The sequence below is a fragment of the Pongo abelii genome, chromosome 20 (assembly GCF_028885655.2).
Source record: "Pongo abelii isolate AG06213 chromosome 20, NHGRI_mPonAbe1-v2.0_pri, whole genome shotgun sequence".
NCBI classification, from domain to species: domain Eukaryota; kingdom Metazoa; phylum Chordata; class Mammalia; order Primates; family Hominidae; genus Pongo; species Pongo abelii.
Window position 1 is genome coordinate 22257246 of NC_072005.2, and position 27888 is coordinate 22285133.

The 27888-nt window shown below is 37.7% G+C and overlaps 1 protein-coding gene across 1 annotated transcript in view; it reads right to left on the bottom strand.

Moving 5' to 3' along the window:
* The window catches only part of LOC100936299 (zinc finger protein 208), a 255057-nt gene that overhangs the window by 13796 nt on the left and 213373 nt on the right, over positions 1–27888 (bottom strand). Inside the window, exons 4-5 of the mRNA XM_063720040.1 lie at positions 26994–27089; positions 10869–14503 (exon numbers count right to left, since the gene is read on the bottom strand). Of these exons, the coding sequence (XP_063576110.1) occupies positions 10869–14503; positions 26994–27089 (3731 nt within the window). The remainder of the gene's footprint in view (positions 1–10868; positions 14504–26993; positions 27090–27888) is intronic.

Genomic DNA, 27888 nt, shown 5'->3' on the forward strand with positions numbered 1-27888 from the left:
TCCATCTGAGGAACGCAGTTCCTCACCAGCAACGGAACAAAGCTGGACGGAGAATGACTTTGACGAGCTGAGAGAAGAAGGCTTCAGACGATCAAATTACTCCGAGCTACGGGAGGATATTCAATCCAAAGGCAAAGAAGTTGAAAACTTTGAAAAAAATTTAGAAGAATGTATAACTAGAATAACCAATACAGAGAAGTGCTTAAAGGAGCTGATGGAGCTGAAAACCAAGGCTCGAGAACTACGTGAAGAATGCAGAAGCCTCAGGAGCCGATGCGATCAAATGGAAGAAAGGGTATCAGCCCTGGAAGATGAAATGAATGAAATGAAGCGAGAGGGGAAGTTTAGAGAAAAAAGAATAAAAAGAAATGAGCAAAGCCTCCAAGAAATGTGGGACTATGTGAAAAGACCAAATCTACGTCTGATTGGTGTACCTGAAAGTGATAGGGAGAATGGGAACAAGTTGGAAAACACTCTGCAGGATATTATCCAGGAGAACTTCCCCAATCTAGCAAGGCAGGCCAACATTCAGATTCAGGAAATACAGAGAACGCCACAAAGATACTCTTCGAGAAGAGCAACTCCAAGACACATAATTGTCAGATTCACCAAAGTTGAAATGAAGGAAAAAATGTTAAGGGCAGCCAGAGAGAAAGGACGGGTTACCATCAAAGGGAAGCCCATCAGACTAACAGCGGATCTCTCGGCAGAAACCCTACAAGCCAGAAGAGAGTGGGGGCCAATATTCAACATTCTTAAAGAAAAGAATTTTCAACCCAGAATTTCATATCCTGCCAAACTAAGCTTCATAAGTGAAGGAGAAATAAAATACTTTACAGACAAGCAAATGCTGAGAGATTTTGTCACCACCAGGCCTGCCCTAAAAGAGCTCTTGAAGGAAGCGCTAAACATGGAAAGGCACAACCGGTACCAGCCACTGCAAAATCATACCAAAATGTAAAGACCATTGAGACTAGGAAGAGACTGCATCAACTAACGAGCAAAATATCGAGCTAACATCATAATGACAGGATCAAATTCACACATAACAATATTAACTTTAAATGTAAATGGACTAAATGGTCCAATTAAAAGACACAGACTGGCAAATTGGATAAAGACTCAAGACCCATCAGTGTGCTGTATTCAGGAAACCCATCTCACGTGCAGAGACACACATAGGCTCAAAATAAAAGGATGGAGGAAGATCTACCAAGCAAATGGAAAACAAAAAAAGGCAGGGGTTGCAATCCTAGTCTCTGATAAAACAGACTTTAAACCAACAAAGATCAAAAGAGACAAAGAAGGCCATTACATAATGGTAAAGGGATTAATTCAACAAGAAGAGCTAACTATCCTAAATATATATGCACCCAATACAGGAGCACCCAGATTCATAAAGCAAGTCCTGAGTGACCTACAAAGAGACTTAGACTCCCACACATTAATAATGGGAGAATTTAACACCCCACTGTCAACATTAGACAGATCAACGAGACAGAAAGTCAACAAGGATACCCAGGAATTGAACTCAGCTCTGCACCAAGCAGACCTAATAGACATCTACAGAACTCTCCACCCCAAATCAACAGAATATACATTTTTTTCAGCACCACACCACACCTATTCCAAAATTGACCATATCCTTGGAAGTAAAGCTCTCCTCAATAAATGTAAAAGAACAGAAATTGTAACAAACTGTCTCTCAGATCACAGTGCAATCAAGCTAGAACTCAGGATTAAGAATCTCACTCAAAACCGCTCAACTACGTGGAAACTGAACAACCTGCTCCTGAATGACTACTGGGTACATAACGAAATGAAGGCAGAAATAAAGATGTTCTTTGAAACCAACGAGAACCAAGACACAACATACCAGAATCTCTGGGATGCATTCAAAGCAGTGTGTAGAGGGAAATTTATAGCACTAAATGCCCACAAGAGAAAGCAGGAAAGATCCAAAATTGACACCCTAACATCACAATTAAAAGAACTAGAAAAGCAAGAGCAAACACATTCAAAAGCTAGCAGAAGGCAAGAAATAACTAAAATCAGAGCAGAACTGAAGGAAATAGAGACACAAAAAACCCTTCAAAAAATAAATGAATCCAGGAGCTGGTTTTTTGAAAGGATCAACAAAATTGATAGACCGCTAGCAAGATTAATAAAGAAAAAAAGAGAGAAGAATCAAATAGATGCAATAAAAAATGATAAAGGGGATATCACCACCAATCCCACAGAAATACAAACTACCATCAGAGAATATTACAAACACCTCTATGCAAATAAACTAGAAAATCTAGAAGAAATGGATAAATTCCTCAACACATACACCCTCCCAAGACTAAACCAAGAAGAAGTTCAATCTCTGAATAGACCAATAACAGGAGCTGAAATTATGGCAATAATCAATAGCTTACCAACCAAAAAAAGTCCAGGACCAGATGGGTTCACAGCCGAATTCTACCAGAGGTACAAGGAGGAGCTGGTACCATTCCTTCTGAAACTATTCCAATCAATAGAAAAAGAGGGAATCCTCCCTAACTCATTTTATGAGGCCAGCATCATCCTGATACCAAAGCCTGGCAGAGACACAACAAAAAAAGAGAATTTTAGACCAATATCCTTGATGAACATTGATGCAAAAATCCTCAATAAAATACTGGCAAACAGAATCCAGCAGCACATCAAAAAGCTTATCCACCATGATCAAGTGGGCTTCATCCCTGGGATGCAAGGCTGGTTCAATATACGCAAATCAATAAATGTAATCCAGCATATAAACAGAACCAAAGACAAAAACCACATGATTATCTCAATAGATGCAGAAAAGGCCTTTGACAAAATTCAACAACCCTTCATGCTAAAAACTCTCAATAAATTAGGAATTGATGGGACGTATCTCAAAATAATAAGAGCTATTTATGACAAACCCACAGCCAATATCATACTGAATGGGCAAAAACTGAAAGCATTCCCTTTGAAAACTGGCACAAGACAGGGATGCCCTCTCTCGCCACTTCTATTCAACATAGTGTTGGAAGTTCTGGCCAGGGCAATTAGGCAGGAGAAGGAAATCAAGGGTATTCAATTAGGAAAAGAGGAAGTCAAATTGTCCCTGTTTGCAGATGACATGATAGTATATCTAGAAAACCCCATTGTCTCAGCCCAAAATCTCCTTAAGCTGATAAGCAACTTCAGCAAAGTCTCAGGATACAAAATCAATGTGCAAAAATCACAAGCATTCTTATACATCAATAACAGACAAACAGAGAGCCAAATCATGAGTGAACTCCCATTCACAATTGCTTCAAAGAGAATAAAATACCTAGGAATCCAACTTACAAGGGATGTGAAAGACCTCTTCAAGGAGAACTACAAACCACTGCTCAAGGAAATAAAAGAGGATACAAACAAATGGAAGAACATTCCATGCTCATGGGTAGGAAGAATCAATATCATGAAAATGGCCATCCTTCCCAAGGTAATTTACAGATTCAATGCCATCCCCATCAAGCTATCAATGACTTTCTTCACAGAATTGGAAAAAACTACTTTAAAGTTCATATGGAACCAAAAAAGAGCCCGCATCGCCAAGTCAATCCTAAGCCAAAAGAACAAAGCTGGAGGCATCACGCTACCTGACTTCAAACTATACTACAAGGCTACAGTAACCAAAACAGCATGGTACTGGTACCAAAACAGAGATATAGATCAATGGAACAGAACAGAGCCGTCAGAAATAATGCCACATATCTACAACCATCTGATCTTTGACAAACCTGACAAAAACAAGAAATGGGGAAAGGATTCCCTATTTAATAAATGGTGCTGGGAAAACTGGCTAGCCATATGTAGAAAGCTGAAACTGGATCCCTTCCTTACACCTTATACAAAAATCAATTCAAGATGGATTAAAGACTTAAATGTTAGACCTAAAACCATAAAAACCCTAGAAGAAAACCTAGGCAATACCATTCAGGACATAGGCATGGGCAAGGACTTCATGTCTAAAACACCAAAAGCAATGGCAACAAAAGCCAAAATTGACAAATGGGATCTAATTAAACTAAAGAGCTTCTGCACAGCAAAGGAAACTACCATCAGAGTGAACAGGCAACCTACAAAATGGGAGAAAATTTTCGCAACCTACTCATCTGACAAAGGGCTAATATCCAGAATCTACAATGAACTCCAACAAATTTACAAGAAAAAAACAAACAACCCCATCAAAAAGTGGGCGAAGGACATGAACAGACACTTCTCAAAAGAAGACATTTATGCAGCCAAAAGACACATGAAAAAATGCTCACCATCACTGGCCATCAGAGAAATGCAAATCAAAACCACAATGAGATACCATCTCACACCAGTTAGAATGGCAATCATTAAAAAGTCAGGAAACAACAGGTGCTGGAGAGGATGTGGAGAAATAGGAACACTTTTACACTGTTGGTGGGACTGTAAACTAGTTCAACCCTTGTGGAAGTCAGTGTGGCGATTCCTCAGGGATCTAGAACTAGAAATTCCATTCGACCCAGCCATCCCATTACTGGGTATATACCCAAAGGACTATAAATCATGCTGCTATAAAGACACATGCACACGTATGTTTATTGCCGCATTATTCACAATAGCAAAGACTTGGAACCAACCCAAATGTCCAACAATGATAGACTGGATTAAGAAAATGTGGCACATCTACACCATGGAATACTATGCAGCCATAAGAAATGATGAGTTCATGTCCTTTGTAGGGACATGGATGAAATTGGAAATCATCATTCTCAGTAAACTATCGCAAGAACAAAAAACCAAACACCGCATATTCTCACTCATAGGTGGGAATTGAACAATGAGAACACATGGACACAGGAAGGGGAACATCACACTTCAGGGACTGTTGTGGGTTGGGGGGAGGGGGGAGGGATAACATTGGGAGATATACCTAATGCTAGATGACGAGTTGGTGGGTGCAGTGCACCAGCATGGCACATGTATACATATGTAACTTACTGCACATTGGGCACATGTACCATAAAACCTAAAGTATAATAATAATAATAATAATAATAATTACAATAAAAGAAAAAAATAAATAAATAAATAAATAAATAAATAAAATAGAATAAAATAAAAAATTTATTCTAGAATGAAGAATTTCCCTGGTTTCTGAAAGGGAGCTTCTAAATCCTTGGAATTTCCCGAGTGATAGGAGTGTGTTATTCACACACTCTGCCCCCGCCTGAGTTTATGTTAATGAGGTGACTCAGGATGGGAGCTGGCCATGCCAGAAATTCCAACCATGTGATTACAGGGTTGGAGCTTTGAGCCAGGGGATATCAGCCCAACCTGTGGGGTGGGGTAGGGTGGGAGGCTGGAGACTGAGTTCAGTCACATGGCCAACGATTCACTGAATAACATCTATGATGAAATCCCAATAAAAATTCTGGACACTGAGGCTTGAGGGAGCATCCTGGTTGGTGAACACAGAGGTGTGCCAGATTCTATGGGGACAGAGCCTGGAACCTGTGCATTTGGGACCCTCCCCTGAGGCCTTGCCCTATGTGTCTCTTTGTTTGGTTGGTCCTGATTTGTACTCTTTATAATAAAACTGTAATTGCAAGTAAAAAAAAAAAAAAAAAAAAAAAAAAAAAAAAAAAATACCTTCTGACCCATTATTTCTATTTTTCACAAGAATTATTGTGATGGAATGAGTATTTGCAGCACTGTGGTCTTAAATAACCCCCACTTTCTGTTGAATTATTTTTGGAATACAACCATAAGACTTTTGTGCTTTTTTTTTTTTTAGAAAAAAATGTTTTATATTTCTAATTCAGTAATTTAGCCTAATTTTTAGTCTCACACTTTCACAAATAGTTCATTCTGAAAAAAATATGATTAAACCAATTACCAGATTTTCCCCCAAAAGAGTACAGTAACAAATTAAGTCTATAGTCTAGTGTACAGTTAATACATAAATAATAAAGGTGTAATTTGTTTTACTTGCACACTTGAAAATAAAACACTTTTTGGGCTATAGACCAAGAAATTTCAGGTTAGCTTATAAAATGTGAGGAGATCTGGTATAGAAACATTCACCACCACGCCTTAAGGGGTGAAAAATTTGTCTTTCACCCCTAAGTTCAACTATTAACCCAGCACTGGAAAAATAGAACATGTCATTTATACCAATAAACATTTTATTATTTTTATATTTAAGGGGTACATGTGCAGATTTGTAAAACAGGTATACTACATGATGCTGAGGTCTGGATACGTAATAATTCCATTGCCCAAGTAGTGTACATCATACCTAACCAGATTTTCAATGCTTGTCTCCCATCCTTCCTCCTTCTTTTTAGAATCCCCAGTGTTTGTATATAGTTTTCATCTTTGTTTCCATGTGCGCCCAATTTTTAGCGTCCATGTATGAGTGAGAACATGTGGCATTTGTTTTTCTGATGCATTAATTTGCTTAGAATAATGGCCTGAAGCAGAGCTGCATTCATGTTGCTGCAAAAGACGTTACTTCATTCTCTTCTGTTGCTGCATAGTATTGGCGGTTGTATAAGTACATCATTTTTCTTATCCAATTAAAGATTCATGGGTAACTGGTTAAATTCTGTTTTTGCTATTGTGAATAGTGCTGCAACGAACATGTGAGTGCTGGCATCTCTTTGGCAAAATTATTTATTCTTTTTGGGGGCAGATATCCAGTAATGGGCTTGATTGGTCAAATGGCAATTCTATTTCTAGTTCTTTGAGAAGTCTCCAAACTGCTTTGCACAGGCCCTGAATTAATTTGCATTCCCACCAACAGTGTAGAAAGATTTCCTTTTCTCTACAACTTCAACATCTTATTTATCTTACTTTTAATAAGTCATTCTTACTGGTATGAAATGGTAGCACACTGTCACTTTGATTTACATCTTTCTGATAATTAGGAACATTGAGCAATTTTTACATGTTTATTGGCAGCTTTTATGTCTTCCTTTGAGAAGAAGCTGGCTATTCATATCATGTTTGCTTTTTTATTAAATGTATTATAGATTCTGTACATTAATCCTTCATTGTCTGCAGTTTGCAAATATTTTATTTCATACTGTAGGTCATCTGTTTACTTTGTTGATAGTTTCTTTTACTGTGCAGAAGCTCTTTGGCTTAGATGTCATTTTTTATTTTTATTTTTGTTGCACTCATGTTAGATGTTAGTCTTAAATTCTTTCCAGAGGCCAGTATTATCTAAGTGTTCTTCTAAGATTTTTGTAGCTTGGAGACTCACAGATCAAGTCTTTAATCTATACTGAGTTTTTTTTTTTATAGAAAAAGGTAGGAGTCCAGTTTTCTTCCACATATGACTAACCAGTTTTCCCAGTATTACTTACTAAATAGGGAGTTAATTCCCCTTTTGTTTATTTCTGTTGGCTTTGTAAAAATAACCTGATTGCAAAGCATAGCTTAATTCAATACTCTCTCTTCCATTTCATTGGTCTAGATGTTTGTTTTTGTACCAGAACCATGTTATACTGGTTATTCTGATGCAATCTTGGCTCACTGCAACCTCCACCTCCCAGGTTCAAATGGTTCTCTTTCCTCAGCCTCCCAAGTAGCTGGGATTACAGGCATGCATCACCACACCTGGCTAATTTTTTGTATTTAGTAGAGATGCAGGTTTCACCATGTTGGCCAGGCTGGTCTCAAACTTCTGACCTCAGGTGATCCATCCACCTGAGCCTCCCAAAAGGCTGAGATGACAGGCATGAGCCACCATGCTTGGTTCAGATTTATTCTTTTAGTCTGAAGTTGTCTTGGCTATTTGAGCTCTTTAATTCTTTTGAATGTATTTTAGAATAGTTTTCTTTTTCTAATTCTGTAAAAATCATCATAGATAGTCTGATAAAAATAGCACTTAATCTGTAGGTTGCTTTAGGCAGAATGACCATTTTAATTATATTATTTGAATCCATGAGCAATGTTTTTTCATTTATTTGCATTGTCTCTCATTTCTTTCAGCAATGCTTTGTTGTTCTTTGTAGAGATATTTTACCCCCTTGATTTAATGTATTTCTAGGTTTTTTTGTGTGTGTTTGTGGCTATTGTAAATAGAGCTGTGTTTTTAAATTTGTTCTCAGTTTGAATATTATTGATGTACACAAATGCTATGCATTTGTGTTGATTTTGTATTCTGAGATTTTTTTTGAAGTCTTTTTCCAGGCTTAGAACTCTTTTGGTGAAATCTTTAAAGTATTCTAGGTAGACAATTCTTTCATCAGTAAAGATAATTGGACTTTCTTTGTTTTCGTTTGGATTCCTTTTATTTCTCTGGCTAGGATTTCATAACTCCAATAGGACTGTTTAGAATGGATATTCTTATTTTTATTCTCATGGAGAATGCTTCCAGTTTTTGCTCTTTTAGTATGATGTTGGCTAAGGATTTGTCATAGATGACTCTTATTAAGATATTTTCATCCATGTCCAGTGTGTTGACAACATTTTTGAGTCAATATTGGGTTTACTTGAATGCTTTTTCTGCCCTTATTGTAAATTTTTTTTCTTTTAATTATCTTTATATGGTGAATCACACTTATTGACTTCCATATCATGAAATACCTTCATATATATGGAAAAGCTCACATGAATGTAGCAAAATAACTTTCTGATTTGCTTTTGAAATCAGTTTGCTAGTATTTCATGGAGGATTATTGTTCCAATATTCAACCAGAATATTGACCTGTACTTTCCTTTTTTTGTGGTGTCGTCACTAGATTTTAGTTTCATATATTTCACTGATTTAATTTAACTAGTTAGGGTGAAATCCCACCTTGATTTTTTGGAATGCATTCAGTAGGCTTAGGACCAGCTTATCTTTGTATATGTGGTAAAACTTGGCTGTGATTTCATATGACCCAGGGCTTTTTATGGTTAGTAGGTTTATTATTACTTATTCAATGTCACTATACATTTTATACATTTTTGCTCTGCTAAAGACTTCTGTTATTAGGCCAGGTGCTATGGCTCATGCTTGTAATCTCAGCACTTTGGGTGGCCAAGGTGGGCATATCACGAGGTCAGGAGATCGAGACCATCCTGGCTAATATGGTGAAACCCCGTCTGTACTAAAAATACAAAAAATTCGCTGGGAGTGGTGGCGGACACCTGTAGTCCCAGCTAATTGGGAGGCTGAGGTGGGAGAATGGCATGAACCTGGAAGGCAGACCTTGGCTAATTTTTGTATTTCTTTTTAGTAAACATGGGATTCCACCATGTTGTCAAGTCTGGTCTTGAACTCCTGACCTCAGGTGATCTGCCCACCTTGGCATCACAAAGTATTGGCAACAGTAAGCCAATGTGTCTGGCAAAAAAAAATCTGTATTTTGAAGAAAAAAGTATACTTTAAATTTAATTATAACTCTTCAAAGATCTACTTCTTTTAAAGTTATATACAAATAATTTTTCATTTTACCAACTTTAGTTTTGGATTTTTTCCTATACTCAGCAGTCTGATATAGTGTAATGTCTAAAGTTTGAGAGACAGATATTTCTACTGTGAATTATCTGATATTTACGTAAACTTAATTTTGGATTAAGTATTTTTTATATTTACTGTATCTGCAGAAACATATTTTAGTATAAATGCTTTTGTGTTTTATAATCTGTAGTTTTTGAAAAAATGTTTTTCCAAATTTATTAAATTTGCAGGGTTACTCTTCAATTTTAAATTCCCTGATGTTGAGCAAAGTTGGAACAACTACCTCAGGTTTTCCTGTAGTACAAAACGTGTACAATAAAATCTGTGATACAAGTACATGTACTACAACCATCTTAATACTTATGTGTTTCCTCAAAATAAATATTCTTCTGTACTTTAACGGCTTTTATTTTCTGAAAGATCTAGTGACTGTGATTGCACTTTTAATACTTTTATTTAGTATGAACTCTCTGATGTTTAATAAGCTGTGAGAAGATATTAATGGCATTTACAAAATTTTTTTTTTCCAGACAGAGTCTCTCTCTGTTGCTCAGGCTAGTATAAATGCTTTCCTTTGCAATAAGACATGAGCACTGGTTAGATGTTTGCCACATTGTTTATTCTAGCAGTTTTCTCCAGTATGAGTTATCTTACCTACAACCAAGTGTGACAGCCATTTAAAGGCTTTGTGACATTCTTCACATTTCTAGGATTTCTCATCAGTATGTTTTTTTTATATTCAGAAAAGTCTGTGGTGTTGCCAAAAGCATGGTCACATCTTTCAGGTTTGTAGAGTCTCTCTTGTGTAGGAATTAGCTTATGTCTCTTAACAATTGAGGATCTATTAGAGGCTTTCCCACATTCTTCATGCGTGCATGGTTTCTCTCCAGTATGAGTTGTCTTATATGTAGTAAGCCTTAAGGACTGGTTAAAGGCTTTGCCACATTCCACACAATTGTAGGAATTCCCTCCAGTATGAATTACATGAATGTTTAGTAAGGATTGAGGAATAGCTAAAGGCTTGCCACATTCTTCACATTTGTAGGGTTTCCCTCCTATATAAATTCCCTTATGTTCAGTAAGGGTTGAGAATTAATTAATAGCTTTGCCACATTTTTCACATTTGTAGGGCTTTTCCTCCAGTATGAATTCTTTTATGAGCAGTAAGGTGTGAGGACCAGTTGAAGTCTTTATCACATTCTTCACATTTGTAGGGTTTCTCACCAGTATGAATTCTCTTATGTTCCATAAGGTTTGAGGACTGGTTGAAGCCTTTGCCACATTATTCTCATTTGTAGTGTTTCTCTCCAGCATGAATTTTCTTATGTGTAGTAAGGGTTGGGAACTGTTTAAAAGCTTTGCCATATTCTTCACATTTGTAGAATTTCTCTCCAGCATGAATTTTCTTATGTTTGCTAAAGACTGAGAACCAGCTGAAGGCTTTGCCACATTCTTCACATTTGTAGGGTTTCTCTCCAGTATGAATTACCTTATGTTTAGTAAGGATTGAGAACGTACCAAAGCCTTTGCCACATTCTTCACATTTGTAGGGTTTCTCTCCAGTATGAATTTTCTTATGATAGCTAAGGGTCGAGGACCACTTATAGGCTTTGCCACATTCTTCGCATTTGTAGGGTTTCTCTCCAGTATGAATTACCTTATGTTTAGTAAGGATTGAGAACATACTAAAGCCTTTGCCACATTCTTCACATTTGTAGGATGTCTCTCCAGTATGAATTCTCTTATGTTCCATAAGGTTTGAGGACCAGTTGAAAGCCTTGCCACATTCTTCACATTTGTAGGGCTTCTCTCCAGCATGAATTGCCTTATGTGTAGTAAGGGTTGAGCTCTTACTAAAGGTTTTGCCACATTCTTCACATTTGTAGGGTTTCTCTCCAGTATGAATTTTCTTATGATAACTAAGGGTTGAGGGCCACTTATAGGCTTTGCCACATTCTTCACGTTTGTAGAGTTTCTCTCCAGCATGAATTTTCTTATGTTTACTGAAGACTGATAACCAGCTGAAGGCTTTGCCACATTCTTCACATTTGTAGGGTTTCTCTCCAGTATGAATTACCTTATGTTTAGTAAGGATTGAGAACATACTAAAGCCTTTGCCACATTCTTCACAATTGTAGGGTTTCTCTCCAGTATGAATTTTCTTGTGATATCTAAGGGTCGAGGGCCACTTATAGGCTTTGCCACATTCTTCACATTTGTAGAGTTTCTCTCCAGTATGAATTACCTTATGTTTTGCAAGGATTGAGAACATAACAAAGCCTTTGCCACATTCTTCACATTTGTAGGGTTTCTCTACAGTATGAATTTTCTTATGATAACTAAGGGTTGAGGACCACTTATAGGCTTTGCCACATTCTTCACATTTATAAGGTTTCTCTCCAGTATGAATTACCTTATGTTTAGTAAGGATTGAGAACGTACTAAAGCTTTTGCCACATTCTTCACATTTGTAGGGTTTCTCTCCAGTATGAATTCTCTTATGTTCCATAAGGTTTGAGGACCAGTTGAAAGCTTTGCCACACTCTTCACATTTGTAGGGTTTCTCTCCAGCATGAGTTGCCTTATGTTCAGTAAGGCTTGAGCGCCAGCTGAAGGCTTTGCCACATTCTTCACATTTGTAGGATTTCTCTCCAGCATGAATTGCCTTATGTTCAGTAAGGCTTGAGGGCCAGCTGAAGGCTTTGTCACCTTCTTCACATTTGTAGGGTGTCTCTCCAGTGTGAATTTTCTTATGTTCCATAAGGTTTGAGGACCAGTTGAAAGATTTGCCACATTCTTCACATTTGTAGGGTTTCTCTCCAGTATGAATTACCTTATGTTTAGTAAGGATTGACAATGTACTAAAGTCTTTGCCACATTCTTCACATTTGTAGGGATTCTCTCCAGTATGAATTTTCTTATGATAACTAAGGGTTGAGGATGACTTACAGGCTTTGCCACATGCTTCACATTTGTAGAATTTCTCTCCAGCATGAATTTTCTTATGTTTACTAAAGACTGACAACCAGCTGAAGGCTTTGCCACATTCTTCACATTTGTAGGGTTTCTCTCCTGTATGAATTACCTCATGTTTAGTAAGGATTGAGAACGTACCAAAGCCTTTGCCACATTCTTCACATTTGTAAGGTTTCTCTCCAGTATGAATTTTCTTATGATAACTAAGGGTTGAGGGCCACTTATAGGCTTTGCCACATTCTTCACATTTGTAGGGTTTCTCTCCAGTATGAATTACCTTATGTTTAGTAAGGATTGAGAATGTACTAAAGCCTTTGCCACATTCTTTACATTTGTAGGGCTTCTCTCCAGCATGAATTGCCTCATGTGTAGTACGGGTTGAGACCTTACTAAAGGCTTTGCCACATTCTTCACATTTGTAGGGTTTCTCTCCAGTATGAATTACCTTATGTTTAGTAAGGATTGAGAACGTACCAAAGCCTTTGCCACATTCTTCACATTTGTAGGGTTTCTCTCCAGTATGAATTTTCTTATGATAACTAAGGGTTGAGGACCACTTATAGGCTTTGCCACATTCTTCACATTTATAAGGTTTCTCTCCAGTATGAATTACCTTATGTTTAGTAAGGATTGAGATCGTACTAAAGCTTTTGCCACATTCTTCACATTTGTAGGGTTTCTCTCCAGTATGAATTCTCTTATGTTCCATAAGGTTTGAAGACCAGTTGAAAGCTTTGCCACATTCTTCACATTTGTAGGGTTTCTCTCCAGCATGAGTTGCCTTATGTTCATTAAGGCTTGAGGGCCAGCTGAAGGCTTTGTCACCTTCTTCACATTTGTAGGGTTTCTCTCCAGTATGAATAACCTTATGTTTAGTAAGTACTGAGAACATACTAAAGCCTTTGCCACATTCTTCACATTTGTAGGGTGTCTCTCCAGTGTGAATTTTCTTATGTTCCATAAGGTTTGAGGACCAGTTGAAAGCTTTGCCACATTCTTCACATTTGTAGGGTTTCCCTCCAGTATGAATTACCTCATGTTTAGTAAGGATTGAGAACATACTAAAGCCTTTGCCACATTCTTCACATTTGTAGGATTTCTCTCCAGTATGAATTTTCTTATGATAACTAAGGGTCGAGGGCCATTTATAGGCTTTGCCGCATTCTTCACATTTGTAGGGTTTCTCTCCAGTATGAATTACCTTATGTTTAGTAAGGATTGAGAACTTACTAAAGGCTTTGCTGCATTTCTTACATTTGTAGGGCTTGTCTCCAGCATGAATTGCCTTGTGTGTAATAAGGGTTGAGACCTTACTAAAGGCTTTGCCACATTCTTTACATTTGTAGGGCTTCTCTCCTGCATGAATTGCCTTATGTGTATTAAGGATCGAGACCTTACTAAAGGCTTTGCCACATTCTTCACATTTGTTGGGTTTCTCTCCAGTATGAATTATCTTATGTTTAGCAAGGATTGCAGATCGGTTAAAAGCTTTGCCACATTCTTCACATTTGTAGGGTTTTTTTCCAGTATGAATTACCTTATGTTTAGTAAGGATTGAGAACTTACTAAAGGCTTTGCCACATTCTTTACATCTGTAGAGTTTCTCTCCAGTATGAATACTCTTATAATAAGTAAGGGGTGAGGACCAGCTAAAAGCTTTGCCACCTTCTTCACATTTGTAGGAATTCTCTCTAGTATAAATTCTTTTAGGTTGAGATAGGTGTGAAAGCATGCAAAATGATCTGACATATTCTTTACATTTCAAAAGTTTCTTTCCAGTATGCCTTATCTTATGTCTGTTTGAATTTGAACATTTATGAAAGACATTTGCATACTTGCCACGTTTAAATACTTTGCTCTGTGTAGTTGTCAAACTCTGGTTAAGTTTATTATAACCTTCTTTGTGCACCTTACACTCATCCACATTGGTAGAACCAATTTTTAAGTGTAAATTCTCATGGCCACATTTTTCATATCTTCTCAATATCACTTTTTGGAAAGAATCTTCTATGCCCTGCTCTGGCCAAAGTTCTTGAGCAAAATGAGAGCATATAACTGAAAAGAAATAAAAATCACAAATTAGTCTACTTATTAGACTCAGATAAATACATTTTCCAAATCTAACCTATAAAATTATTCAAACTACATAAGCAAGATGACACTGCAATATGACACAGGCCCTAATTCTTCACAGACATATAAATGCAATAAAAACATACAGACCAAAATACATATGTGGATAATTTATACATGAGTTAAGTGTGTGCAGTGCCTGAATTAAGCCAAATGCAAAGAGTCACACAGAAAAAAAGAAAAGTTTGTTAAATTTACCCAGTACAACTCTTTCTGTTCCTCAGTATTACCTAGTCCCTTCAGAACTAAATTGTCAACTTCTGTTTGTGTTTTTGTTTTGTTTTATTTTTAAGGAAAGTAAATTATTGGCACAGACAATTTAATTTATGTCTTCTACAGCCCTTTCCACACACTGGTTTCTGTCTCCCATGACATAAAATGCTGAAAGATATGGTGGTATACTTAGAAATGACAGTTTGAGTCTGCTGAGACCAAAGGTAAATGTACTGCAGCAGAGCACTGCAGTCCTGCAGAGAGAGACCAGGTGTACCAAGTGATTACTTTTCAGAAGAAACATAAATAATCTCTCTCAACTAAAAGTAAATGCAAAACGTCAGACAAGACAAATCTGAAGATGTTTGAGAGACCCATATAATCTTAACCAAGACCATTGTTTTCTGACTATGCGAGGACAAACCTACATTATAAATGTTGTGACAGGTAGCCTTTTTAAATGTCCAAATCTCAAAGATTACAATCTATACAAAATAGGGCAATATAATCCCATCAAAAATATTATACAATTTTCAGAAAGAACCTATTAAAAATGGATATACTAATTTTAAAAACTGAATAACACTCAATGAGTGAAATAGGAACACAAAAGTGTATAGAAAATCAGAAAAATGAGGATAAGAACAAAAATAGCCAGTGAATTGTCAACAAAAGATTTGCAGGCCAGAAGAAAATTGTGTGATATAGTCAAAGTCCAAAAAAAAAAAAAAAAAAAAAAAAAAAAAAAAAAAAAAAAAAAAGGATATCAAGTGAGAATAATACCATCAGCAAATCTGTCCTGCCTAATGGGAAAAAAAACTTTCAAAATAACTAAATTCTTAAGAAGTATATTAGCACTGCATATGTCTTCCATAAGAAAGTTGCCAAAAGCAGTTTTTATCACTGAAAATAACATAATGTAAGAAAACAACAATAAAAATAAATTATTTTGTAGGAAAGATATGCACAGACAAAAAATTGAATTTCTAGCATTATTCTAATGGTGCAGAAAACATTTTTAATTATTCTCTAACATTTGAGAGATAAAAGCAAAGGAATTATTATAAACATCTGTTAATGAATATACAACATAATCGATAAACTTAGCAACATCGGTGACAAATTTAAGAGCAGACATAATAAGGAAGAATTTTTTATGCAACCAGAGTTAATTTTTCACCTGATTAAAATATATTGTTGTATTTTTAGGTTTTATGTAATCCCCAAGGTACCACACACACAAAAAAATCTGTATACATATACAAAAGAAAAATAAGATAGTGAAGGCATATCCATACAAAAATCAGACAGAAACAAAGGAAGACAGAAAGAGAAAATGAAGGACAAGATGCAAGAATCAAATAGAATAGGTAATAAAATAAAAGTAACTCCTTCAGTTTCAGAAAATTATTTAAATATATGGAAAATTAACTTTCAAATCAACAGATATTTAATAGATTTATTAACATTTATTCTTTTGAGACAAAGTTTTACTCTTTTTACCCAGACTGGAGTGCAATGACCCTATCTCAGCTCACTTGAACCTCTGCCTCCCAGGTTCAAGTGATTCTCCTGCCTCAGACTCCCAAGTAGCTGGGATTACAGGCATGCACCACCACACCCAGCTAATTTTTGTATTGGTAGTAGAGACAGAGTTTCACCATGTTGGCCAGGCTGGTCTTGAGCTCCTGACCTCAGGTGATCTACCTGCCTCAGCCTCACAAAGTGCTGGGATTAAAGGCATGAGCCACAGTGCCCAGGCTATTAAAAAATTTTAAATATCAAGATCCAACTTGCCTTTCTACAAGAGTCAGTTGAAATCCAATGTTAAAAAGACTCAAAGTGGCAAGATGGAAGTAGACATTTCATGCAAATATTAATCAAATGAGAGCAGAAGAGGTCAAAATAATATTACACAAGCTAAATCTTAAGTCAAAGACTCATATTTTATAAAATGCACTTTACAGTGAAACTCCAAAGAGACAAAGAAAGATATTTAAAATAATGGATTAACTCGGAACCTGTGAAAACTTTGAATGTGTGTGTGTGTGTGTCACACATTAGGATTACAAATATATAAAGCAAATACTGACAGAATAGAAGAAACACAAGGAGAGCAATACAATTATAGTAGGATATTATTACACCACACTTTCTGTAATAAAAACGAAAATAGAGGAGGCTGGCAAGATGGCCAAATAGGAACAGCTCTGGTCTGCAGCCAGCGTGATCGACACAGAAGGTGGGTGATTTCTGCGTTTCCAACTGAGGTACCAGTTTCATCTCATTCCGACTGGTTGAACAGTGGGTGAAGCTCACTGAGGGCAAGCCAAAGCAGGGTGGGATGTTGCCTCCCCTGGGAAGTGCTAGGGGTTGGGGAACTCCCTCTCCTAGCCAAAGGAAGGGTTTAGGGACTGTACCATGAAGAACCGTGCTCTCCAGCCCAGATACTGTGCTTTTCCCATGGTCTCTGCAGCTCGCAAACCAGGAGATTCCCTCTGGTGCCTATGACACCAGGGCCCTGGGTTTCAAGCACAAAACTGGGTGGCCGTTTGGGCAGACACCAAACTAGCTGCAGGAGTTTCTTTTTTTTCCTCATACCCCAGTAGCACCCAGAAGTCCAGTGAGACAGAACCGTTCACTCCCCTGGAAAGAGGGCTGAAGCCAGGGATCCAAGTGGTCTGGCTTGGCAGTTCCCACAACCAGGGAGCCCAGCAGGCTAAGACCCACTGGCTTGAAATTCTGTCTGCAAGCATAGCAGTCTAAGCTCCACCTGGGAAGCTGGAGCTTGGTGGGGGAAGGGCGTCTGCCATTGCTGAGGCTTGAGTAGGCAGTTTTACCCTCACAGTGTAAACAAAGCCACCTGGAAGATTGAACTGGATGGAGCCCACCGCAGCTCAGCAAGACCAGACTGTATCTCAAGATTCCTCCTCTTTGGGCAGGGCATCTCTGAAAAAAATGCAGCAGCCACATTCAGGGGCATATAGATAAAACACCCATCTCCCTGGGACAGAGCACCTTGGGGAAGGGACAGCTGTGAGCGCAGCTTCAGCAGACTTAAACATCCCTGCTGGACAACTCTGAAGACAGCAGTGGATGTACCAGCACAGCATTTGAGCTCCGCTAAGGGTCAGACTGCCACCTCAAGTGGGTCCCTGACATCCGTGTTTCCTGATTGAGAGACACCTTCCAGTAGAAGCTGATAGACACCTCGTACAAGAGAGCTCTGGCTGGCACATGACGGGTGGTCTCTGGGATGAAACTTCCAGAGGAAGGAACAGGCAGCAATCTTTGCTGTTCTGCAGCCTCCGCTGGTGATACCCAGGCAAACAGGGTCTGGAGTGGACTTCCAGAAAGCTCCAGCAGATCTGCAGCAGAGAGGCCTGACTTTTAAAAAGAAAACCAACAAACAGAAAGGAATAGAAGTAACATCTCCAAAAGGATGTTTACTTAGAAACCCCATCCAAACGTCATCAACATCAAGACCAAAGGTAGATAAATCCATAAAGATGGGGAGAAGCCAGTGCAAAAAGGCTGAAAATTCCAAAAACCAGCATGCCTGTTCTCCTCCAAAGGATCACAACTCATTGCCAGCAAAGAAAGAAAACTGAATGGAGAATGAGTTTGACGAATTGACAAACATATTTGACAAATTTCAGAGGTGGGTAATAACAAACTCCTCCAAGCTAAAGGAGCATGTTCTAACCCAATGCCAGAAGCTAAGAACCTTGAAAAAAGGTTAGACGGATTGCTAATGAGAATAACCAGTTTAGAGAACATAAATGCCTGATGGAGATGAAAAACACAGCACGAGAACTTCATGAAGCATGCACAAGTATCAATAGCTGAATCGATAAAGCGGAAGAAAGGATATCAGAAACTGAAGATCAACTTAATGAAACAAAGCAAGAAGACAAGATTAGAGAAAAAGGGACAAAAAGAAATGAATAAAGCCTCCAAGAAATATGGGACTATGTGAAAAGACCAAATCTACGTTTAGTTCAGGTACCTGAAAGTGATGGGTTGAATGGAACCAAGTTGGAAAACACTCTTCAGGATATCATCCAGGAGAATGTCCCCAACCTACCAAGACAGGCCAACATTCAAATTCAGAAAATACAGAGAACACCACAAAGATACTCCTCGAGAAGAGTAACCCCAAGACACAGAATCGTCATATTCACCAAGGTTGAAATGAAGAAAAAAGTGTTGACGGCAGCCAGAGAGAAAGGCCGGGTTACCCACAAAGGGAAGCCCATCAGACTAACAGTGGATTTCTCTGCAGAAACCCTACAAGCCAGAAGAGACTGGGGGGCCAATATTCAACATTCTTAAAGAAAGGAATTTTCAACCAAGAATTTCCTATCCAGCCAAACTAAGCTTCATAAATGAAGGAGAAATAAAATCCTTTACAGATAAGCAAATGCTGAGAGATTTTGTCACCACCAGGCCTGCCTTACAAGAGCTCCTGAAGGAAGCACTAAACATAAAAAGGAACAACTGGTACCAGCCACTGCAAAAACATACCAAATTGTAAAGATCATCAACACTATGAAGAAACTGCATCAACTAATGGGCAAAATAACCAGCTAGCGTCATAATGACAGGATCAAATTCACACACAACAATATTAACCTTAAATGTAAACAGGCTAAATGCCCCAATTAAAAGACACAGACTGGCAAATTGAATAAAGAGTCAAGATCCATCAAAGTGCTGTATTCAGGAGATCCATCTCACATGCAAAGACACAAATAGGCTCAAAATAAAGTTATGGAGGAATATTTCCAAGCAAATAGAAAGCAAAAGAAAGCAGGGGTTGCAATTCTAGTCTCTGATAAAACAGACTTTAAACCAACAAAGATCAAAAGAGACAAAGATGGGCATTAAATAATGGTAAAGGGATCAATGCAACAAGAAGAGCTAACTATCCTAAATATATATGCACCCAATACAGGAGCACCCAGAATCATAAAGCAAGTTCTTACAGACCTACAAAGAGACTTAGATTCCCATACTATAATAGTGGGAGACTTTAACACCCCAGTGTCAATATTAGCCAGATCAATGACACAAAAAACTAAGAAGGATATTCAGGACTTGAATGCAGCTCTGGACCAAGCAAACCAAATAGACATCTATAGGACTCTACCACAAATCAACAGAATATACATTCTTCTCGGCACCACATCACACTCATTCTAAAATTGACCACATACTTGGAAGTAAAATACTCCTCAGCAAATTTAAAAAAATTGAAATCATAACAAACAGTCTCTCAGAGCACAGTGCAATCAAATTAGAACTCAGGATTAAGAAACTCACTCAAAACCGTACAACTACATGGAAACAGAACAACCTGCTCCTGAATGACTATAGAGTAAATAATAAAATGAAGGCAGAAATAAAAAAGTTCTTTGAAACCAACAAGAACAAAGACACAACACATCAGAATCTCTGGGAGACAGACAAAGCAGTGCCTAGACAATATATAGCACTAAATGCACACAAAAGAAAGCAAGACAGATCTAAAATTGGCACCCTAACATCACAATTAAAAGAACTAGAGAAGCAAGAACAAACAAATTCAAACCCTAGCAGAAGACAAGAAATAACTAAGAACAGAGCAGAACTGAAGGAAATAGAGACACAAAAAATCCTTCAAAAAAATCAGTGAATCCAGGAGCTGGTTTTTTGAAAAGATTAACAAAATAGACTGCTAGCCAGTCTAATAAAGAAGAAAGGAGAGAAGAATCAAATAGACACAATGAAAAATAATAAAGGGGACATCACCCCTGATTCCACAGAAATACAAACTACTATCAGACAACACTATAAACATCTCTATGAAAATAAACTAGAAAATCTAAAAGAAATGAATAAATTCCTGGACACATACACCCTCCCAAGTCTAAATCAGGAAGAAGTCAAATCCCTGAAGAGACCAATAACAAGTTCTGAAACTGAGGCAGTAACTATGAGCCTAACAACCAAAAATGTCCACGACCCAGTGGATTCACAGCCTTTGTACCAGAGGTACAAAGAAGAGCTGATTCTATTATTTCTGAAACTATTCCCAACAATAGAAAAAGAGGGACTCCTCTCTAACTCATTTTATGAGGCCAGCATCATCCTGATACCAAAACCCGGCAGAGATACAACAAAAAAAGAAAATTTCAGGCCAATATCCCTGATGAACATGGATGCAAAAATCCTCAATAAAATACTGGCAAAGCGAATCCAGCAGCACATCAAAAAGCTTATTCAACAAGATCAAGTCAGCTTCATCTGTGGGATGCAAGGCTGGTTCAACATACACAAATCAATAAACATAATCACTCACATAATCACAATCAATGACAAAAACCACATGATTATCTCAATAGATGCAGAAAAGGCCTTCAACAAAATTCAACAGTCTTCATGCTAAAAACTCGCAATAAACTAGGTATAGATGGAACGTATCTCAAAATAATAAGAGCTATGTATGACAAACCGACAGACAATATCATACTGAATGGTCAAAACCTGGAAGCATTCCCTTTGAAAACTGGCGCAAGACAGGGATGCTCTCTCTCACCACTCCTATTCAACATAGTATTGGAAGTTCTGGTGTGGGCAATCAGTCAAGAAAAAGAAATAAAGGATATTCAAATAGGAAAAGAGGAAATCAAGCTGTCTCTATTTGCAGATGACATGACTGTATATTTAGAAAACCCCACTGTCTCAGCCCAAAATCTCCCTAAATGGATGAGCAACTTCAGCAAAGTCTCAGAATACAAAATTAATGTGCAAAAATCACAACCATTCCTAAACACCAATAATAGAGAGCCAAATCATGAGTGAACTCCCATTCACAATTGCTACAAAGAGAATAAAATACCTAGGAATACAACTTACAAGGGATGGGAAGGACCTCTTCAAGGAGAACTACAAACCACTGCTCAAGAAAATGAGAGGACAGAAAAATGGTAAAACTTTCCATGGCTGGGTGCAGTGGCTCACGTCTGTAATCCCACCATTTTGGGAGGCTGAGATGGGCGGATCACAAGGTCAGGAGATCGAGATCATCCTGGCTAACACTGTGAAACCCCGTCTCTACTAAAAATACAAAAAATTAGCCAGGCATGGTGGCGGGCGCCTGTAGTCCCAGCTACTCAGGAGGCTGAGGCAGGACAACGGCATGAACCTGGGAGGTGGAGCTTGCAGTGAGCTGAGATCACACCACTGCACTTCAGCCTGGGTGATAGAGCAAGACTCCATCTTAAAAAAAAAAAAAAATGGAAGAACATTCCATGCTCGTGCATAGAAAGAATCAATATCGTGAAAATGGCCATACTGCCAAAGGTAATTTATGGATTCAGTGTTATCCCCATGAAGCTACCATTGACCTTCTTCACAAAATTAGAAAAAAAACTGCTTTAAATTTCATATGGAACCAAAAAAAAGCTCATATAGCCAAGACAATCCTAAGCAAAAAGAACAAAGCTGGAGGCATCATGCTACCTGACTTCAAATTATACTACAAGGCTACAGTAACCAAAACAGTATGGTACTGGTATCAAAACAGATATATAGACCAATGGAACAGAACAAAGGCCTCAGAAATAACACCTCACATCTACAACCATCTGATCTTTGACAAACCTGACAAAAGCAAGCAATAGGGAAAGGATTCCCTATTTAATAAATGGTGTTGAAAAAACTGGCTAACCATATGCAGAAAACCGAAACTGGACCCCTTCCTTACACCTTATACAAAAATTAACTCAAAATGGATTAAAGACTTAAATATAACACCCCAAATCATAAAAACCGTAGAAGAAAACCTAGACAATACTATTCAGGACATAGGCATGGGCAAAGACTTCATGACTAAAACACCAAAAACAATGGCAACAAAAGCCAAAATTGACAAATGGAACCTAATTAAACTAAAGAGCTTCTGCACAGCAAAAGAAACTATCATCACAGTGAACAGGCAACCTACAGAATGGGAGAAAAATTTTGCAATCTATCCATCTGACAAAGGGCTAATATCCAGGATCTACAAAGAACTTAAACAAATCTACAAGAAAAAAAAAATAACCCCATCAAAAAGTGGGCAAAGGATATGAACACACATTTCTCAAAAAGACATTTATGTGGCAAACAAACATATGAAAAAAAGCACATCATCTCTTGTCATTAGAGAAATGCAAATCAAAACCAAAATGAGATACCATCTCATGCCAGTTAGAATGGCGATCATTGAGAAGTCAGGAAACAACAGATGCTGGAGAAGATGTGGAGAAGTAGAAAAGCTTTTACACTGCTGGTTGGAGTGTAAATTAGTTCAGCCATTGTGGAAGACAATGTGGTGATTCCTCAAGGATCTAGAACCAGAAATACCATTTGACCCAGCAATCCCATTACTGGGTATATACTCAGAAGATTATAAATCTTTCTACTATAAAGGCTCATGAACACACATGTTTTTTGCAGCACTATTCACAATAGCAAAGACTTGGAACCAACCCAAATGCCCATCAGTAATATACAGGATAAAGAAAATGTGGCACATATACACCATGGAATACTAGGCAGCCATAAAAAAAATGAGTTCATGTCCTTTGCAGGGACATGGATGAAGCTGGAAACCATCATTCTCAGCAAACTAACACAAGAACAGAAAACAAAACACAGCATGTTCTCACTCATAAGTGGGAGTTAACAATGAGAACACAGCGACACAGAAAGTGAAACATCACACACCAGGGCCTGTTGAGGGGTGGGGGCTAGGGGAGAGATAACATTAGGAGAAATACCTAATGTAGATAATGAGTTGATGGGTGCAGCAAACCCCCATGGCACGTGTATACCTATGTAACAAAACTGCAAGTTCTGCCCATGTACCCCAGAATTTAAATTATAATAAAAAAATCAAAACAGAATATTAATAAGGAAACAGACTACATAAAGGTGGTATAAAACAACTATTACTGACAGAGGTATAGAGAGCACTCCTCAACATCAGGATACACACCATTCTGAATAGCTCATACAGTATATTTCTTGATAGACCACCTCTTAGGCCAAAAAAGAAGTCTTACCAAATTTTTTAAAACTGAAATTTTATGATTTATTTTCTATGACTAAACTTGAATGCCAGTATACAACAAAAATAGAAAAAAAACAGAAAACACAACAAATATGCCAGGTGCAGTGGCTCATGCTTGTAATCCCAGCACCTTGGAAGGCCAAGGCTGGCGAATCACAAGGTCAGGAGATCAAGACCATTCTGGCCAACATGGTGAAACCCTGTCTCTACTAAAATATGAAAAACTAGCAAGGCTTGGTGGCATGCACCTATAGTCCCAGCTACTCAGGAGGCTGAGGCACGGGAATCGCTTGAAAACAAGAGGTGGAGGTTGCAATGAGCCAAGATCATGCCACTGCACTCCAGCCTGGTGATAGAGTAAGACTCCATCTCAAAAAAACAAAAACAAACAAACAAACAAAAAATATACATATATATGAATTTAACAAAACACTCGAGCATGCTCCTATGCAAAGGCTGTAATGTTAATATTGCAAAGATGTTCATCCTGCTCAATGTAATCTATAAATTTAATGAAATATTTTTCAAATTTCTCATTGCATTTTAGAAAAAATAGAAACTGCAACCCTAAAAGTATACAGAATCTCAAAAGACAATAAAGTTCCCAACAATCTTAAAATAATAATAATAAAGCAATGTTGCAGGCATTAAAGTTCCTGATTTCAAAAGACATTCCAAGCTACAGAATTAAAACAATCTGGTATAAGGATGAAAAATTAGACTAAAGAAATAGAATGCAACACATATACTTTAACATGTATGGTCATATGAGGAGTCATTTACAGAGCAATAATTATTACTGTAAGCTAATAGGTAAAGGCAATGCAAATTTCTGTCACCAAATCATTCAGTAAATATAATCTGAAATATAAAAATACTGGAATATCACTCAGTTTTCAAAAAGCAGAAAATATTCTACCAATTATAAAGCTAAATCTTGATAACATTATGCAAAATGAAATGAGTCAGCCACAAAAAGACAAAGATTGTATGAGACAGAGAGATATAAAGCATTTACACTCTTAGAAACAGATAAAAACAAAAAGGTCTCCTATTTGCTTAACCCCCAACAGCAAGAAAGTTTGTCAGTCATCCGTGACAAAAATATCTTAATGAGAGAACCAGGCATCATGGTTAACATCTGTAATGACAGCAACATGGTACGGTAAGGTTGGAGAATTGCTTCAGGCCAAAATTTTAAGACCAACTTGGGTGATGTAATGAGACCCCCTCTCAAAAATAAGTGCCTTTAAGAGAGCTTTGAGATCCAGGGAGGCAATTGGGAAACTTTGCTAAAGCCCAAGATTGAGGAGCACCCTTTTCAGAAGGCAAGCTTTCATTCAGGTGGCAAACTACAGGACCCCTGCTCTTGACTACAGACCAGAAAATGTCCCACCCAACTTGGTCCCATGGAGAATTTTGAACTTACTCTGTAATCATCCCAAACTCCTCCCAGCCACAGTCTGTGAGAGGTCTTGGTCTTCCAGAAGCCTGGAGAGAGATACCCATTTAGAGCCATGACGGCAGGCCGGCAGACCTTGGTCCTTACTGTGGTCCCAATAGCAGTTCCATGACTCAGTTCCAGCTTTCTAAGCCACAGTTCATGGCCATTTCTGCCCACGTAGAAACCCACAGTGACCCCAGAAATCCTCTCTGGTACTCAGTGAAACCATACTGATCCACATCCTATTATAAAGCCCACCATACACAGACCTGACTGCAGAAACCTGCCCTAGCATCTACCCTACTGAGCAAAGTCCTGAGGGATATTTACTCTGTCCAAAAATAAAATGGGAATTACAAGTACCAAAGCCCCTTATAATAAGCCAACCCTAGTGCAGAGCCAGCAGCCCTGTGACCAAGCTACAACCCTGCTCTACTACAAACCCAGAGGGCATTCTATCACCCTGGGGGCCCAACAAAAGAAGATTTTTACCCTCTGAAACCAGTTTATAAAAACTTTAAGAGGTGTTTACTCCTTTAAATTCATACACCAATGCAAAAGTATATTGTGCCCATTGTCAATGCTTCTACTTTAACACAGCACTTGAAGTATGTGGAAGAAAAATTAGTCGAAAAAATTTTAAAGTCACTGAAATTGAAGACAAATAAGTAAAATATTGCTGTTTGTAGATCATGCAATGTTCTCTATAAAAAACCATAAAGAGTACATTAAAACCTTTTCAAACCAATAAATACACTCAGTAAATTAGCAAAATATAAAATTAACATACGTTATATTTCCATACACTTAAACTATCTGATAAAGTAGAGGAATAAAACAATCTTATTTACAATAGCACTAAAATAATAAATATCTGAAAACAAATTTAACTGAGTTGAAAAAGTTTTCAAGTGCAAGATTTATCAATGAAAAATAATGAGAACACAAATAAATTCAAATAAATTTTATGCCTATCAATTCAAAGAACAAACGTTAAAATGCCATATTATCCAAAGTGATCTCTAGATTCAATAAACTCTCTACCAATATTCCAGTGTTTTTTTCACAGTAATGAAAAATACAATCATAAAATTTACATGAAACTACAAGAAACTGTGAAGAGCCAAAGCAATCTTGAAGAAAAAGAAAAAAGCAGAAGGACATCATACTTTATAATTTCAAACTATATTTCAAGACTATAGTAATAAAAACAGAATGAAATGTACAGAAAAACGAACAAAAAAACCCCCAAAGATACAGAAACCACTACTCTCACACATATCAGAGATGATGGAAAAAGAGAACTTAAAAGACAGTTTAACATGGAGTATCTTAAAATCATGCAGATATCTGTGTGTCCACAAAAATAAACAAACAAAAAGATTGTGCACTCTCTTGTATGCCATGAAAAGTACTTTGGCTGTCACTGTAAACTTGAAGGAAGATTACTGAAGGGAAAGAAGAATTCTTAGAAATTTTAAAAGCATAAGACAGAAGATGCCCCTGTGTGAGAGGAAATTAAAAAATAAAAATAAAAACTTGGCTTTCCAGAAACTACTTCTTTTGGAACACAGCTTCCAGAATCACTTTAAGGACTGGCTTCCTCCTTGACTTTGGACCTCTCATCCATGTTGTCTGTATTCACTCTCACCTACCTGGGGGTTCTTCCACCATCTTATGTCTCTTCATATTCCAGGGCTCTTTTCCTTCCTCCAGGAAAATGATCAGGTCTGGCTTAAAGGCAGCAATACCTGTTTTATTAAAAACATGTATGAACAACATGCTTCTTGCTCATATTCTCCAATTACCAACTCGGTAATGTGCTCAGTATAGAGGATGTAATAGAATATTCTAATAGATTTATCCCAAAATACTAAATTATAACATGTTGGGAAAAAGGCTTATGGGGTGCCTGTATAAACTGGCCATAAAAATATGGGACAATAGGTTGTGGAAAGCCACAGGAGGCCTCCAAGGAGGAAAGCCTCCTTATTGCCATCACGTTCCCACGACCAGAGCGTGACCGCTCTCTTATTTATAAACACTGTGCTCAAGGAGAGAGATACTCCTTTGAAGCATTGGAATGTGGCCAGATATGCAGGCTTTAAGTTAGGCCCACCCCCCACAGCCGCTCTCTGGTAAGTTAAAGAATACATCAGTAGTTAAGTTTACACTGCTTCAGCACAAAGAAAATTTGCCTAAACCACCACTGCTATAGATTAGGTGTATGAAACACCACCTCCCTTTCACCGTTTCACCCCTGAACATCTGCTTCTTAGATCTAAGTGATTATACTCAATAAATACTGTGGAGACCAGAACTTCATGCCTTTTGTAGCCTCCAAAAGTGCAACTGGTCCCCTGGCACCCCACCCTTGGTGAACTCTTAACCTGTCTCTTCTCATTCCTTCGTTGCCACCGGACTTTATGTACCCTACAGGTGGTACTGAGGCTGGTCCCCAACAATAACAGAAATTTCTAAATATTTAGAAAATTCTCTAATTTTGTAGGTTCTTAATTTTATCACCTGGTAATACTGAATTAGAAATTG